General features: G+C 45.2%; 1 protein-coding gene across 2 annotated transcripts in view; it reads left to right on the top strand.

The window, feature by feature from the left end:
• Window positions 1-17,820, top strand: part of igsf21a (immunoglobin superfamily, member 21a) — a 158,550-nt gene that overhangs the window by 42,029 nt on the left and 98,701 nt on the right. For both annotated transcript variants that reach the window (XM_035520667.1, XM_027023908.2), the window contains exon 2: window positions 17,214-17,326. In XM_035520667.1, the coding sequence (XP_035376560.1) occupies window positions 17,214-17,326 (113 nt within the window). The remainder of the gene's footprint in view (window positions 1-17,213; window positions 17,327-17,820) is intronic.

The following is a 17,820-nucleotide window of genomic DNA, read 5'->3' as shown; positions in this document are numbered from 1 at the left end:
AATCCTGTGAAAAATGCTGTCCTCTGAAATTGTCTCCTCTGGTGGACGGGCTTCTGTCACCTCGGCTGTGACAGTAATGGATAAACTCTGGAGTGTAATGAAAATACGAGAACGGCACAAACGCGCGGCAGTGAAAAATTACGACCTGAAAGCATGCCGCTGCTCACCTGCTCTGTCAATGCGTTTCGGTGACAAATGCGCAGCGTTTGTCAGCGCTCATCTAATTTGCTTTGTCCTAGAGACACGCGTTTGCCCATTTTGTGTAAATACAAGCAACTTATTTTAGTCAAAAGGAGGGAGTGAAATGACCCGACTGACGTGCTGGAAATATTTCCCACGCAAGCATGTTCACACGACGCCTTCCAGGATTCCACGTTTTACAGCGATGTTGCCCCAGCGACACGTTGCCCCAGCGACAGCGAACGGCGCCTTAATACAGATGTCCCTCTGCGCCTTCGATCTCTCTCCTAAAGGTTGGCCAACGGTGACCCAGAGGTCAGCGCTCTGGGCTGAAAGTGTGGCAGAGGAAAGCCACGATTCGGCCGGCGATCCGGTTTCGCCTTTTTTCCGGTCGGGCTCTGAAGACGGCAGCGGCGCTCAGTGAAGGGCGGCGGCGGAGATAACTGTCTTCTCTTCCACCGCTGTTTAAGTATGGGGAATTTTTCCCTCCACTAGGCACTGCTGTGCTGCAGAATCAGACGCGGCACACAGACGCGAGTTCAGAGAGAGAGAGAGAGAGAGAGAGAGTCAGTATTCATGTGAATTGACTTCCGAATCAAGACTACAGTGTAATAACTGAGGTTTGGAGCGTACCGGTGTCCTCCCTGCACAATAGCAAAGGTCACGCTATAAAAACATCTTCCTTCTCAGGCTGATTCGCCCCCTGCGTTCCTGCTCCTTGTTGGAGGTAATGCCGAGCCATGTGGACTTGATTTCCTTCCCCATCCTCTCGGCCCCTCCTCCTGGCTTTGTTGCGATGCAAAAAACAAACAACAACAACAACAAACCTAATTCCTGGAAGCAATAAAGCGTATCTGGAGAGATGGAGGGACAGAAAAAGGAGCCGAACCAAAGCAGGCAGACGGCAGCAGGTTGGCAGAGTGGGCACGGAGCTTGGCAGCGTTTTTAATCCGTGCCAGCGTGGCGAGAAATCAGCGTGCCCACATGGCTTTTATCCCCCGCTCCCCTCACACCGGTTGCCTGACCCTTGAGTAATGAGCATCCCCAGATCTACTCTTCACTTCTTTGATGCTCGGTCCAAAGCCCTGGGACTAGAACCCCAGCTGGCTAACAGTCTGGGCAAGGGGGAGCCGGTCCGATCAAAATGCCAGGCCTGTACGCTGGCCGCCTCCGCGGACACAGGTAGACAGGCCCGCGAGGCGGGCACGAAAAGGACCCGCGTCGTGACCGGCAGTGGGAGAGCTATCCTGACACCCGGCGGGATGGTGCGGGAAGACCGTGACCTGCACTTAGCGCTCTGCGCTTCCCAGCCGCCCACGAAGGCTCACTCTCACTCCCGTAGCGCTGCCGCGCGACTCCCAGCCCTCGAGCAACAGGATTGAGTGTTGAGCAGCGGTTGACCCAGACTCAGCACAGGTCTGGAACCTAGCCCCTTCTCGACCTCTCACCGAGGACCGTTAATCGACAATCTTCAATAAAGACTCGGCATCGCACGGATCTTTAGGTACGGGGGCCAGGGTTAAGTCACGCGCAGGGGAACTGCCTCTGACGTAAAACGCGGTCCTCTTTTTTACATCAGAGGCAGTACTACATATTTTATTGCATATGTATTAAATCGTTTTCCTGTTTCGCGGCTTGTGTGCGGGACTTGGACAGGAGCTGCTAAAAGGCAAGATGGAGCGTGTCCCATGTTCAAAATACCAGGCCTGTTTTTCTCTGCCGCTTTCAGTCCACTTATTTACTCATTTTTCCCAGTGCATTAGCCCAGCTGTATAGACTCTGGCTGCATCACTGGGGTTTTTGAGACCTGAAAAAAAAACAAAAAACATGCATTCAATCCATTTATTCTCCTTCATTCATTTCTCTATGGCAGTGGTCTTAGGTAAAACAAAGACATCATGATGACATCTCTACATACCATGATTAAAGATAAATGGTTATGTGTATGACTAAGCACTTCACTACTGTAGTATGTAGCACTATCACTGTAATTAGAAATTTTTTGCCCGTGTGCACTGTTCAGACCTGCTTTGTAGCTATAGCAGTAAGGTATACTCAGAAAAAAAAACAGACAAGAATTTGGCTTATTGTGTGTTGGCCAGACTGACATATAATGACATATACAGTCAGTTGTGGCACCTGTTCATTACCCTGGTAATCTGGACAGGCTAACCAGGAATATTCTGAAGATCCTTAGAAAACACAGTTACCGGCTCCTTCGGAATACCCATGCTTTCTTAATTTGAATTCCTTTCTGAATTGCTGCCTGAATTCCTGGTTAGAGGAATATGAGCTGCTAGCATCTCTCCTGGTCATAGTGTGCAGAGGTGGATTGTTACGGACCGGTACGGTGACTCGGGTCAAGCGCAGAGGGTCTCGTTTTACCGCAGTGATAGGTGGCCTCCAGCAGACAGACCCTGTTTGACACGACGACAGGCTTCTCCCGCTGTAATAGGGAAGGCACAGCGTGTCTGGCCCTGACAGGACACCCTGCTCCCCCAGGGAAGCAGCTTGACGACACTGGCAGTTTCGGTGAGCATCATCATGCATGCACACAGCACTCAGTCATTTAGTCATGCACACACACACACACACACACACACACACACACACACACACACACACACACACACACACACACACACACACTCTCCCCGACTGGACCTCATCAGCCAAGCACAACAGTCTGTTTGATATCATAATTTCCTTGCTGGCCTGCCCTGTTTGCTGGTAGCGCTAATTTTTAGAAACACTGCCGATAGCAGAGCAGCCAAAGTACGGTCTGCATGCCCACAGGAGCCGCTGACGTGGGGTAGATGGGTAGGTTTATTCTAAACGAGACCTGGCGCAGGGCAGGGGCTATGAGCAGAGATTGAGTCACTCTGTGGGAGTAGTTCCTGGAGGCTGGAAGTTCTTCCCTCTCAGCTCTTCTCGGCAACGGACGAATTCCGGGGACTATCGCGTGCTTCGGCCACGCTCAGCACTCTGGCCCGGCGTCCCTGGTCTCTTCTGCGGCGTCCGCCCTCATGCGTGACCCGAGCTGGCAGTCAGCGTCCTGCCGCTTTAAACCGCACACTGTGACAGAGAGGGTATGTGCTCTTCTCTCGTGCAGAACTCCAGCTCCGACCCGAAGGCGTGGATCCGGCTGCGGGAAGGGGAGATGTTTACCTTCTTAAAACCTGTCCATGCACTTGTTACCAGGGGCCTTTAATCGTTGTCCACCTGGGTTCCATGGTTGTTTGATTCAGATTTGTTCCAGGTAGGCCTGGGAACAATAGATGCAGAACAGACGCAGGTTGCTGTTCTGTTGTGGTGGGTCACACGGCACTGAAAGGTTACTGCTAAAACCTGGGGCAGGTTGGAGGAGGCGATGGTGTTTGCAGGAACCCCATGTCCACTTACCCTTAAAAGAAAAAAATCACACCATATTCAGGGGTCCATTCGGCTCATGTGAGTGCTATACCTCATGACAGATTGTTAGATCCGTAGATATATACATGTATTTTTATGGAGGATATGACATGTTCTGGAACAACTGATCTAAATGTATTTATAGTGATCATTTACACCATAAACAACACTGTCTAAGTGCCGGCAACCGAGGAAATGCAACATCAAAAAAAAGAAAAAACTTCAAAATAATTTTTCTACAGCTTTTTCTCTCATTTGCACATGTGTTTGAGGCTTCTGAAAATTATAAGGTTGCAGTCGATAGGTTTGATGTTTGAAATCTGCAGGCGGTCTTACTGAAAAAAAACAAAAAAAAACGAAGACAGCAAGTTTTGTTTCCCAGAGCTCAGAGCAGCTGTTGAGCCATTAGGACTGAATATATAATGTGATATAATTTTGCATATATAATTTTTATGTCAACATCAGACAGTATTTTAGCGACCAATTAGCGAACCTGAGTCCAAACACAGGCCTAATTCAAAATATTTATTGCTTGAAATGTAGGTGAGTTTCCATTATTTATAAATTGTTTTCTTTTAGTTTTTATATACAGAGAACAGGATACTTTTTTACCAGACTTTCTCTTTGATGTACAGAGTTTGGTCTCTAAATGAGGAGTAGACACATATGAGCGCTTCGTCCTGCCTGAGCTGAAGATTCTCAGCATAATTTATCCGCATTCGAGAGACTCATATAGCACAGTTTTTTTTTCCCTTCCAAAACAATACATTTCTCCATCCAATACAAAAAGGAGACAGGGTTTCCGTAGGGATTGAGACTTTGGCTTTGATGCCCTGGACACAGGCTGTAGTACCACTAGTAGGGGGGACCGACTAGTGTAGTAAGAGCTGGATCTAAACCGAGAGATCTGTAGAGATCATCAATAGAGTTCATCAGTAGAGATCATCGGTAGAGATCATCGGTAGAGATCATCAATAGAGGTCATCGGTAGATAACATGAGTAGAGATCATTGGTAGAGGTCATCAATAGAGGTCATCGGTAGAGATCATCAGTAGACATCATCAGTAGAGATCATCAATAGAGATCATCAATAGAGATCATCAGTAGAGATCATCGGTAGAGATCATCGGTAGAGATCATGGGTTGATATCATCAATAGAGATCATCGGTAGAGATCATTGGTAGAGATCATCGGTAGAGGTCATCAGTAGATATCATCAATAGAGATCATCAGCAGAGATCATTGGTAGAGCTCATCGGTAGGAACCATCAGCAGAGATCATCGGTAGAGATCATTAGTGGAGATCAATGGTAGAGATCATCGGTAGAGATCATCAGCAGAGATCATCGGTAGAGATCATTAGTAGAGATCAATGGTAGAGATCATCGGTAGAGATCATTAGTAGAGATCAATGGTAGAGATCATCGGTAGAGATCATCAGCAGAGATCATCGGTAGAGATCATTAGTAGAGATCATCAGCAGAGATCATCGGTAGAGATCATCAGCAGAGATCATCGGTAGAGATCATTAGTAGAGATCAATGGTAGAGATCATCGGTAGAGATCATCAGCAGAGATCATCGGTAGAGATCATTAGTATAGATCAATGGTAGAGGTCATCGGTAGATATCATCAATAGAGATCATCAGCAGAGATCATCGGTAGAGATCATTAGTAGAGATCAATGGTAGAAATCATCGGTAGAGATCATCGGTAGAGATCATCAATAGAGATCATCAGCAGAGATCACCGGTAGAGATCATCGGTAGAGATCATCGGTAGAGATCATCAGTAGAGATCATTCCTGTAATCATGGCAAGGAAGGAGAGCCATGGCAGAGTTCCTCCCCACAGTTAGTGATTGTAGATGCAGCCATGCCAGAGCAGGTGATCACACACTGCTCTCCAGGCTGCCGCTGCTACAGACTCCCCCCCACCCAACCACCACCTGTGGAAATGTGGGCTCTCCGCTGGGTGCCGCTGGGTGCCCCTGGGTGCCAGTTGGTCGGTTCATTACTGTGCCCTGCAGAGATGGCAGTCAGCCTCAGGGGTCCCTCACGGAGGACCTATACTGTGAGCCACCCTGTTGCATGCTTCATTCTTATCTCCACCACGGCGATGTTACAAAGACTTTATAGTTACCAGTATCGGATAGCCGTCAAGCCAGGAACACGAAGCGCGCAAAGGTGCTGTCTGAACGTTTGCGTTTCTCCACCGGAGAACAAAGGCGATTTCCAAGCCGGGAAATGAAAACTTATGAGTTCACCAGTCACACCGCCCACCTCATCAGATGGGAGGAGAGAGCATCTCCAGTACTCTGCAATGAAAGCCCCTTCAGTCCAAGCACGTGACTGATTGCCTTCCGGCCCACGGCATGTTTGGAGGAGGCCGATTAAAACCATGTGGAATGCAGATGGCATCCGGTCATTAGGCCGCGAATCGCACTGATTGCGTGCGTGCGTCAGCCTGCCACGTCCTGCTGACGAACGAGGCCCTTCTCCAGAAGGCGGACAGGGTGCTCCTCGATGAGGGCAAGGACCTAACCAGCAGTGTCCTGGATCATCTCAAGGCTCATCGCAGCCCCTCGATACTGACGCAGAGCAGCTCAGGGCAGGAGGGCCTCCGCACGCACGCTCATTCGTGTCGGCCGGAATAACGGGAGCCAATGGTCGACCCGGGTTTTTGCTGAGCTCTTCACCGTTGCGGAGAGATGCAACCCTTGTTCTGCCAGGCCTGAAGTGATGCTCGCCACGATCGCGCTGGCTGCATAATTCCAACCTCCTTCTAATTGTTGGTCAATGGACCTTTCAGCGTGCAACAGTAGTTTTGTGCAATATTAGGATCACGTAGGCAGCACGTGCACAGATTATTACCAGCCCTTTACCTCTGCCCCTCCTTCTCGCTCTATCGCTCTCTCCTGAATGCACGCTACTGGGAAATAAGCTTTTCTGTATGTCTATTAGTTTTCCAAAATATGCACAACACTTATAGAAATATTACTTTCTCATAAATAAGACTGTTATTACTCTTAACAACGTGTAACTTGACAAACTTCTGAAATGTACAGTGTACGCATTTTGCCTGTTTTGGCCTCAGGAACCTCCCTCTTCAGCGTGCGGCAGGGGTCCGCCAGTAGGATACGACTTTTTCATACCTAATGACGTATGAGTATACTGTCACAAAAAAACTATGGAAAGCATATTTGGAAACAGTATGCAACAATACATAATAAAGAGGTCTTTTTTGGACAGAAAGCAAAATCGTTGTTAATCAGTGACACAGCTCTGTTGACCACCGTACATCGCTCAGATACTGCAGGCCTCTTATAGACAACGCTTATAGATAATAATTACAGAACGTGAATACTGATGGGAGAGACTGAAACTTTATTGCTGGTGGCAACATAACCAAACTAAAACCCACAACATTAAAAGTGGCAACATACTGGCCTACAGCAACGCCGCAACGATGGATAAGAGCCATTATTTCCTTAATCAATGTCAGAACGACTCTGTCTGCCTAAGCTTTTATTTCCCCAGTAATATACATGTCACAAATATCCTTAGAAAATAACGTGACACTAATCTTCCATTTCAGTTGTCCCGGCTTAGCGCTGCAGAGTTAAATCCTGCAACTGGGTTTTACAGCTGTGCCATGTGCTGCCTAGCCTGTGGTGAAACTCTCCAGCTTCTCCGCATCTCAGGGTATCGTCAGTGCTCTGTGAAGAAGCACAGGCTTGTTTTAAACAAACTGGGGAAATCGGCAGAGACATTTGGTGCCACACCCTAGGGCTGGGGCAGATCTACAACCCTGGGAACTGCTCACAACTGAGAGGGGATAAAATAAACAGAAACTCAACTGAGAATATATGTTTTAATTGAAATGTTAATTCTCTTCAGGTCTAGGTATGGATATATGTACACACATGTATTATACATATATTTGTACACACATGTATTTGCAATGTGATCATTGCTTGCGATCCCATAAACATTTTCTGCCTTCACTTTATTTGTTTTAGTGACTGAATAATTACTTAATTTAGTTGGAAATGCCTTGCAAATGAGTATGATTGCAATTCTCTTTAGTCATTGTCAAGAAATACAATGAGTTGTTTCCCACGACACCCATTGTTTCTACAGAGCCTGTCAGGATTTGGTCGGGTTTCTAAACTTTTTTGTGGAAGTTACAGCTCAAGTAATTAACATCTCATTTGTCTGTGGTGTCTCCTGGACGCTGCCAGAGAAAGCGTGTTTCAGAGCGGACATTTATGTTTTATCTCTCTGTTTCCTGTTTGCCAAAATAGAGCTGAAACAAGAAGCAATCAGGACGTGTTTACACTATCAGCTGCTCCTCCTCAGAAGGGCTTCAGCTGTCTACAGTAAAATTATCTCCCATTCTTGAGTTATAACTGGAAGCTGGAATATTAAATGTTCAAGATTAAAATGACACATTTCTGCTTGACAAATATGACGTACGAATTGCTTAGGTTACTTTACATGATTGTCCACACCAAGTTTCAGGGTGTCATAAAAATTCAGTCCAAAAGTGGTAAATATACTCCTATTCAGCATCTGTGGGCGATGATAATTTCTAAGTCTTCATGATTGCTTTGACCTGGTTTCAGTCGTGTTTTGTTTAACTGAATTCATAATGATTCTGATTGGTGTTACTCAGCTCTAAGAATGCAAGAAAAAATATGAGAAACAGCAGGAGGAGCAGGAGATCAGGAGGTTTATTAGGTTCAGGAGATCAGGAGGTTTAGTAGGTTCCGGGATGTTCAGGAGATCAAGAGGTTTAGTAGGTTCAGGAGGATCAGGAGATCATGAGATTGGGAGGTTTAGTAGTTTCAGGAGATTCAGGAAGATCCGGAGGATGTGTAATGAGGATCTTTCCTGATTATCCATCCTGCATGACATGTCTTACTAGCAAACTACTTTTTGCTTTTTGTCCTTTTTTTGCATTGGACGCAGAGGGTTTACTGCCTGTAAAATATATGGGCTGACTTCAGCCCAGTAATCTAACATTTTTTGCCCAGCACTGTATAAGACAAATGAGCCCGGAATCCCTTTTCATTAGCTGAGCTGAAATACTGCAGGTCAAGATCTCCCAGTCTGCCCAGAACAGCGTTTCTTAAAAGCAATTGTGTCAAATAATATTCATTCATGAGTTGCTTTATCGATCAGCTTTAAGATGCTGTAACCCTTTGTTCATTCTAAGGGACGCCACAAAGCAATTCAAACATGAATGCCAGTCGATAGTTAATTAGAACTGAGCCAGTTCTATTGAGTGCTTAGGAGTGGAAATCACTACTGGAACAGTGGGACTGTGTTGCACAGGCCAGTTGGCCTTGTGTCCCACTGCTTTGCGATGCTTTGTTCTAAAGAAGCTTCCTCAGCATCACCGACCCCTCCCCCCAACTATCTGGTGTGTCCACTATCCACTCCCCTGAGAAACGAAGGCGTCTGCTTTGTTCCTACATGCTCTCTTCTGCCAGCTTCGTTAGCGTCATGCGAAAGGCGTTTAAGCATGTCTCCGGCAAGCCCGAAATCAGCTCGCAGTTTAGCATCCTTGGTGACACAGTGAGAGGCATGCCGGTTGAAGACAAAGTCGCCCGCTCTTATCTTCCGGCAGGCGGTTCCGCCAGGCGAACACTGCCTGAGGAAGCTATTAGCATTAATCATGATGCGAAATTATAAAAAGGGGCAATCTGGCTTGGTCCGTCACGTGGTGTGTTATGTTTTCTTGTTGTGTGTGTTTGGCAGATCTGTATTATTAATGGGAGAAAGGATGCTATGTAAACCCTCGTTAGATGCCGTGTTAATGGAGACCCTGATTGATTAAGACACGCCAGAGCCCTTGTGTGCGTCTACAACCAGCTAATATGATCCAATTATTCCACAGGCTCATAATCCAGCACATCATATATATTGAGTGTGTGTGTGGTGTGTGTGTTTGTGGATATATATATATATATATATATATATATATATATATATATATATATATATATATATATATATATATATATATATATATATATATATATATATAATATAGCTATATATAACTATACCAGCTAGCTATAATTAATTATAAGTGTTTTGTTTGCTTGTGGAGTCTCCTCACCTGCTAAAATGATCTCAGTGAGGAGTGTAGTGGGGGGGAAGTTCACTAATCAATGTTGAGCAGTGATGGCCTGCAGAGATTCAGGGAAAGTCTGGGTCCTGATTGCTGCTGTGGGTCGTGATCCCTGTAGTGGAGGGGGGGGGGGGGTGAGTAGCAGATGGAGAGTGCAGGCTTTGAAAGAATCTGCCCAACAGGGAAGATCAATACTGCACAGCAAAAAGCCTGAGAAATAGAATGTAGTGTAAGCCTCCGCAGAAGATATAAACCCAGCTACGCTCAGCACAGCAGCCAACAGGCCAGCCGGGCAGACTGCACATTTCTGACCTCCTGCGAATGAGACATGGTTGTTGTTGTTGTTTTTTTTCCTTCCACGAGACCTACAAGTGTGGTTAATGTGTGTTGAGACCTCCCAGGCCCCAGGGGCATCTACCTTACGGACACGTCCCTAAAGGAGCGCACTTCAGATTGGCATTATGCAGTTTGTTAAGGGAAAAAAAAAGGGTTTCAGTCAGCTGCTCTTGCACCAATTTGGTTGGGGCGTTTGCGTCTTCAGATATCGCATCTGTCTTCCATCTGGCAGTCATGCGAGCAGAAGCCTGACACCCGTGGGAACACTGTCTCCGACTGGCAGCAGACGGAGGCCTCGTTGACGAACACCGTGAACAGCAGGTTGGCACTGGGACCCTGCAGCGGGCGCACTTCCGGGGTACAGGGACCCACAGCACACCTGGGCACCTGTGCACATCCCTGACAGACCTGCATAAAACAGAACTGGGAAATATGAAGCCCTGCTGAAACGAATCAGGGTGGAAGGACGTAACAGTAATGGATAATCATGATACATTTTGTACTTACTCATGCATTTGGGCTTCTGTAGTTTCTCATTTGTCTGGTATTGTGGGGTTCCTTTATATCTGTCTGTCCAATTTACGGAGGCCTGGAGAATTATAGATGGTGGGTTTGTTACTAACATATTTTGAATTATGCTGCCGGTCTTCTCACATGTTGCAAGGCTATAGTAAAAAGCACATATTAGACCGCTAAAGTGCGGCAGTAATAGCAAACCGCCAGGGCTTCTAGATAGCCACTCTCCGTCTAATGAGTTAGCAACTGAGAGGTTGCCAGAGTGGTCTGCTGAAGAGAGCAGTGGATAACTGGCAACTTTCTCTCTCCCTGTTTGTTGTTTTTTGTTTTTTTTTTTTGTTTTTTTTAGCTTCACAGTACAATACATGCCTGTAAGATTGCCTTGGGTTCACCTCAGTAAACACCCTTCCAGACGATAATTTGCTTGAAAAAAAAAAAAGAAATGCAAGAATTTTGTCTTGATAACAGCCTTACCTCACAGAGGCCATCTCTCGTGTGGGAGAGAGAGAGAGAGAGAGAGAGAGAGAGAGAGAGATGTGGGCAATTTGAGAAAATCATCAGGCGCACGTCAAAGCCACTTCCAGCCTCCTGTGAGGACGAGCCGTACTGATGCAGGAGAGCGAGACAGCCGCTCACTGAGACCAGGAGCTTAGCGTTTTCAGTACCAGTGCTGATATCAGCTTCTCTGTTGTTTTCATCTGGTCCTGCCATGGGCGCCAGATCTGCTCTCTGATCAGCCGAGTGCAGCAGAGATCAATGCCATCGGTGATACTTACCAAGCATACAAACCAGAAAATGCTCCCATTTAAGTTTTGCGGGTTTTTTTGTCATTACCAGTCTATCCTTTAGCATGACTGTCGCTATCATGAACTTGTATATCTTCAAAACAAATCAGAAACACTGTGACCTCTTCTCTGCTCATATGATTTTGGCTACTGTCCTGCAGAGGTAAACATGCCCTCCTCATGAGATGGTTACGTGCTGTTTGTTCCATTTTCCAAAACCACTATCTATAAATATCCCATCCGAGCCCACCTCCCTCTGACACGCACACACAAACACACCCACCCAAGGAAATCCAGACTTCGTGTTCTTTGGATTACACCTACGACAGATGTCTCGCCCACGCAGAGGCCTTCTGTCCTTTAGACTGTCGGTGTGCTGATCCCGTCTACAGTTTCCCCCAGCCCTATAGGCGAGAAATCAGCCAAACACTGAAAGCGCTGATACTGTCTGTGATTCTCTGTTCAAATTACTAAATTACCTCTCGGTTACAGAGAGCCTGATGCACAATGTAACACAACAGAAGAGGAGAAATCGAAGCACGTGATTTGAGACCCACGTGAACCTCAAACCCAGATCCTTTATCACCAGCACTTGGAACTGGCCGCTCTGACCACTGACTGATCGCTCCTGTCAGGACTTAGGAGATTTCATAGCCGATACAAGCCCAGGCCTTCCTCTGTGGACACGGAACAACCCAAAACTCTCGCGATTAGATTTCCCAGCGGCGGACAAAGTCAGGCCGCGCGCGATTTCTCCGTCATTAACGACCGCGTGTGCCACCATTCCTCGCGGAGGCGTGTGGTAATGGGCTCTTTAAGCAGTCGCTCAGGCTCGGACATCGTTGGGGGAAGCGTTATAAAATACAAAGTACAGGGCTCCGCTCAGAGGCCATGTAATGCATTATTTTAAAGTCCCCCGTCCCGTTTATAGCTCATTGTGTACCAGGAGGTCACACAGCATTACACCGTCCCCGTGCGCCGTCACCGTGCTAGTGGCACCTCTCCCGCATGGTCAGCGAACGAACGTGATACTGTGCACGGCTGCCTCGCCTCAGAGGCAAAGCGCCATTGCTGGCGATCTGTAGGAATCCCACTCCATACTAACCCAGCATTAAAAATACACGCTGCACCAAAACGCTGCACCAATATCACGGTGCCATTATCTGATTTCATGACATGCGCTCCAAAGATAATTTAGCATTGTGTTATTTCAGTCGAATGTCACACTCAAGGAGAGTTTGCGATGATCCGAGGTTTCTGATTGGTCTTCTCCTCCACCCTGCCACACCCTGTTTATCCCGTTTCCTCTCTGTGCTTTGCAAGGTCTTGCACCGCAGTGTCCTGGGGCTCTTCTCCTAGTGACTCTGTCTTTGCCACGATGTACCTGGTGACCTCTGGTAACCTCTGGTAAACCATTTGGTTTAGGTGGTGATAACCCTTGCGTTGTTGATCTCATGTCTAGCTTCAAGACTGCCTGAGATTCCCACATGCATCGTTATTCCCCCATTGACGAATGCTATAATTTCAGTATTTTCATCAGTGCTGCTCAGAAAATATTCATTTTTCCCCCCGTCTAACTCAAATTACATTTCAATTGAGTGATCATGGAGTCTCATTCTGGGAATTGTAATTGTTTGTTTGTCAAATGTTTGTTGTCATGCAATTGTTTACTTTTATAAAAATGATTGGGAGTTTTAAGTAGCGTTGTTGTTTACAACAGCATCCGTTTGTGCACTCACTGCTCAAAGCACCAACTCCTTCACATGTGTTAGCACCACTGGAGTGTGTACAGCTAGGATGTTTTAAACAGCCATCCTGTTCTAAAAGGCGAACAGCTTTGGTTATTTTGGCTGCCCTTCAACATCCCAAGTCAAGGACAACTGCAGTCATCCAAACCATATACGAGTATGAATGACTTACATATACCAGAATGAACCAGAATCCTTTGTCGGCCTCACTATACAAGACGCGGCCTGTGTTTACAATGCCATAGGGCACCCGTAAACAAGACAGTGTGGAGTGAGTGTATTAAACACAGAGATTTAATTTAGCGCTGTTAGAAATTACAGTGCCATGCTCTGCGATAGGAATTCCGATGCAGGGATGCGCACGGTACGGACGGATGTGCAAAGAGAACAGCAGAAACAGATTCTCTGGGCAGCGCGCATTGTGTTCTGACAGGTGTTTTCTTATCTCTGTTGAAGTTCTGCATCTTTTGGTGCTAAATAAGGAGTTGACGCCTCTTTGTGTATCTTTGAGGAATGCACAGAAGCTAATTAGTAGGGATTTGTTAGAGGAGCTCTCAGCCGTCTTAATGACCTTCTGCTCTTGGCTAAGCTTATCCATTAAAATCTACTCCATTACAGCGATCCCTTGGAGGTGATGATTAAATGAAGATTCCGTTAAAAAAGCATGTTGAGGTGCCATCAGCCCGTCGAGTGGATCCCATCCGGACTGCACCGCGGGATGGGGGGGGGGGGGGGGCGTTCTGGGCTCGTTGAGGAGATCCGCTCTTCCATGTGTCAATTGTATCATTTGGTATTAGGAGCACACAACATATGGTTGGTGATCTGGTTAAATTTAATGTGACAGGTTTCGACACCGATGAAATGAGTTGCTTTCCCAGGCCAAAGGCCAATCAAAGTTTGTACCAAAGTGATTTCATGGGGTGGGTTGGGGGGTGGGGGGGGGGGGGGGGGGGGGGGGGGCTAGTTGTGCCTCTGTCACAGAGGAAAAGAAATTGTGAGACAAAGATAGGGTGCAAAGCTTGAAGAATTTGTTCTTATCCGGCTTGTCTTATTTCCCTTGAGTGTCAGAGTGAGGCTTGTCTATCTAAGACAAAGCGCTGACATACTGATAAGGCTACAGGTTTTGCAGACACTGTACAGCTCGGCACACCGAGCTGAAAATCTGTTTTGCTAGAGACAGACCTGACTTTTTTGATTAAGGACTGGTGTTATTATCTCCTACAATCCCCGTGTTGATTATTAGAAGTCTTAAATCATGTTCATTTCAACACAGTCCACTTATATATCTCACGATGCCGAAACTATCAATTTAGCTTTTGACTGTAATTTGTGTTGGGGCAAATCCTAAAGAGATGTTATTAAATGAAATAGACAACAATTGCAAGAAGAGGCCTGGGAGCTCTCCATGGCACTGAAAATATGAAAACTGTGACCTACTGGATGTGTAGCCATTGCTGAAATTCCTTTGCTCTTGAACATGTTGGAGTGGATATAATTGAAGTGCTCTGTAATTTGCTACAACATGCCTCTCTGTTTAATTCCAAACGGAATGCACTGAGTTTTTTTATTTTGAAAATATGTTAAGGATTTAATCAAACTGAAAACATTTAATTCGTAGTTTCCTTTTGAGCCATGCACATTAAATATAATATTGAAAAGTGAATTTTCATGTTAGTACTGCACTCTTTCAGAGTTATTTAAACCCCATGTTTCAGACTTTATAAATAAATTAATTGTGAGTGAACCGTAGACAGTAATTAAAGACTTGCATCCCTTAAGGCAAATTAACAGATTGGAAGGAACTAGGAAGGAGTTGTTAAAAAAAAAGACTTCTTTGACCACTTTGGTAATATTGTTTTTGAGTGGGTCTATGGTGAAACAAACAAACAAACAAACAACAACAATAATAATAACAGACAATAACAACAATAGTAGTAATGTATGTGACAATTTTTAACAAAGGTAAATTCTTAAATGTATTGACTGGCGCTCCACCGACAAGCTCAAGAGCAGAAGACATCAGTAGGTTTCATCGTTGCAGATGATGAAAATCCATTTGATAATGTAATACCTCCAGACTTTCTCTCGAAATGTGAAGATGGTGCCAAACTACATATCACTATAAACGATATTACTGTAAATGAAGCAAGATAGCTGACCAATAACCGAATCATTTCAATCCCCTTTGAAGTTCTGAGGCACTTCCGGCCATTTTCTCTTTCCTCGGCTGCCTGTGGTGAGGAGGATATTGAAGGGGAGATGGATGGTAGTGGGGTCATTAGAATCTGGACTATCTGCCTGGGGGGAGAATAGAAAGAACCTCAGCCAAACTGGGATCCTGCTGGCTTCTCACGTAGGAGGGCCAACCGCGCTGGTTCGTCATGACCGCTGTGCGAGATCATTGACACATGTTCCATTCAGTGTGTGGAAACAGGAACTAGCTTTTGTAATTATAGTCATTCACATGGTGAGTAACCAATGGGGTGACGCTTTCCTAAACAATTGTCAGACAAAGTTTAGCAAACATAAATATGTCATTTAGCCTAAACCAGAAATATGTCATTTGTTTATAGAACAATTGTATACAGTTAATATGACATTTACACTATTCATAATCTGAAATCGAAAAATTGTTATGCAAAACAGCAAAGCGTCGTACTCATGAATCATCGTTAATGGCAAATTGAAACAAACTGATTCAAGGAAAACAACTGATAAAGCCTAGCATATGCCCCAAACCAAATGTGGGTCATTAACAGCCAGTGTAAAAGTTTGGTGTCTAATTGTTGGCTAATAGTCAAAGCGAAAAAGAAGTAAGCTTGAATATGGTTTTATTCTTGGGGTGTAATCTCAAATGCCTTTGGCTCTTGGGATGCGTAATTTAATGGACGGCAAACTGTCAAAGATCATTGTAATTAATGAAGCAAAAGCAGAACTGCCCAGCTGTTACGGCATAACAGGAGATGAACGGTATAAACAATATATCCAGCAATTTGAAGAGAAAATAAGTGAGTGAGGGGTCTCGAAGCAAAGGCATGTTACGCAGCTTCAGATACAGGGGGACAATTTCACAGCACAGCGCATCTGCGTTCGGATTTGCATATTTCGTCTTCTTGTTGTTTTCAATCAAACACTTTGACACTGATAAAACCTGAAATAAATCGCCAGAATATTTAATCAAGGATAGAAGGATTTGTTTATATTAAACATTATGTGGTCCTGAAATACCAATAAAAAAAAAAATACATGTAAATAGAAAAACAAATATGTGAATTATAAGGGTTAGTCCAGCAGGTGATGCTAGAGAGAACCTGGTGCAAGAGTTACATGACTTTCAGAAGTTATGCCTTTAGGCAAAAAGAGCATTTCTGCTCTCATACTTTACCTACACAATAGAAACTGTAAATTTATACTTTCCCAGGGCGCAAACCCACGCACATAAGATTTACATTTACGAAACACAACACACTGTGAAAGTCACGCATCTCATGAATCCAGTTAGTTCTGCAGTTAAATTGGATGTACAAACTTTAATTTGTACAAATGCTTGTGAAGCCATATACAACTACACCTAGTACATTTAATTTCTGCATTTTTTTCTTCTGTTGTCTCACAGCAATTGCATATAAAATGGAGATACTTTGATTCTCTACAGGTTAGTAGAGCAGTATTCTCCACAGCCTGTACACTTACACCCGATAGTACGACTGCGCTGTGAATTGGGACATCTTTGCGGACAGGAACTAAGCATAGCATTATCCCAAAAAATCTTTCACAGAGACACACCAACCCATTTCCACCTTCCATCTTCCATCTTCCATCTTGTGCTGATGGAGTAACATATGTCAGCAAAACATTCAGCCTGGGCTCAGAAAAAAAAAAAAAGGACCTTTAATTTCATGGGCGATCGTTTAGATAGCAATTTGTCTTACATTAAGTGGTCTGATTTAGTGAAAGCCCACCTTTTGTCCCCAAGGTCTGCGCATGCAGGCTGTTAAACTGATTGAACCTTGAATCTGGATTTCGCCAGCTGTCCACCCATATGAGCATCTGTAAACGAACGCTGTGGTAACGATGTCTTTCTCTGTCCTGCAGGGTATTTGACAGTCACAATAGAGCCCCTGCCACCTGTTGTTGTGGGAGAGACGGTGACGCTGAAGTGCAACTTCAAGACTGATGGCAGGTTGCGAGAAATTGTCTGGTACCGGGTGAGTACTTTTCCCTGCAGGAACCGCCCTTGTCCTTGGCCCTCCTCTGTTTCCCTATAGCCGAGATCTAAGACGAACAACCGCGCACTCAAAATCCCGAGTGTGTCTGGCCTCACGGCGTATGAGCAACATGGTACGAAAATTGTTTCTGTTCCCACTAAAACTGTTCCATTAAGCTTTAGCTAAAAGTGGTTTCTGCTTGTATGATTTGAGCCACAAAATGTAAAAAAAAAAAAATAGAATGCTTTCCACACTAGATCCGAGGAATCCACGGTAAAACAGTCCAGCTTAATCATGATGACAACTGGTCGGGAATCCCGATGTGATGTTCCGCTGGTCACCGCCGTTTTTTAATGGATCACAGCTGGGCACTTTACACTTATTAAGCCCCAGTTGGTATATTACACAGTGTGAGCGGTAGGCTCAATTACTTATTTTAAAGTAGGATTTCTCTGTATCCTGTCACTGTGTTCTCTGCGCCACTTCTTGTGACT

This window comes from Electrophorus electricus, chromosome 20 (assembly GCF_013358815.1).
Source record: "Electrophorus electricus isolate fEleEle1 chromosome 20, fEleEle1.pri, whole genome shotgun sequence".
NCBI classification, from domain to species: domain Eukaryota; kingdom Metazoa; phylum Chordata; class Actinopteri; order Gymnotiformes; family Gymnotidae; genus Electrophorus; species Electrophorus electricus.
The sequence above is the reverse complement of the archived record's forward strand: the minus strand, read 5'-3'. Positions and strand labels throughout refer to the sequence as shown.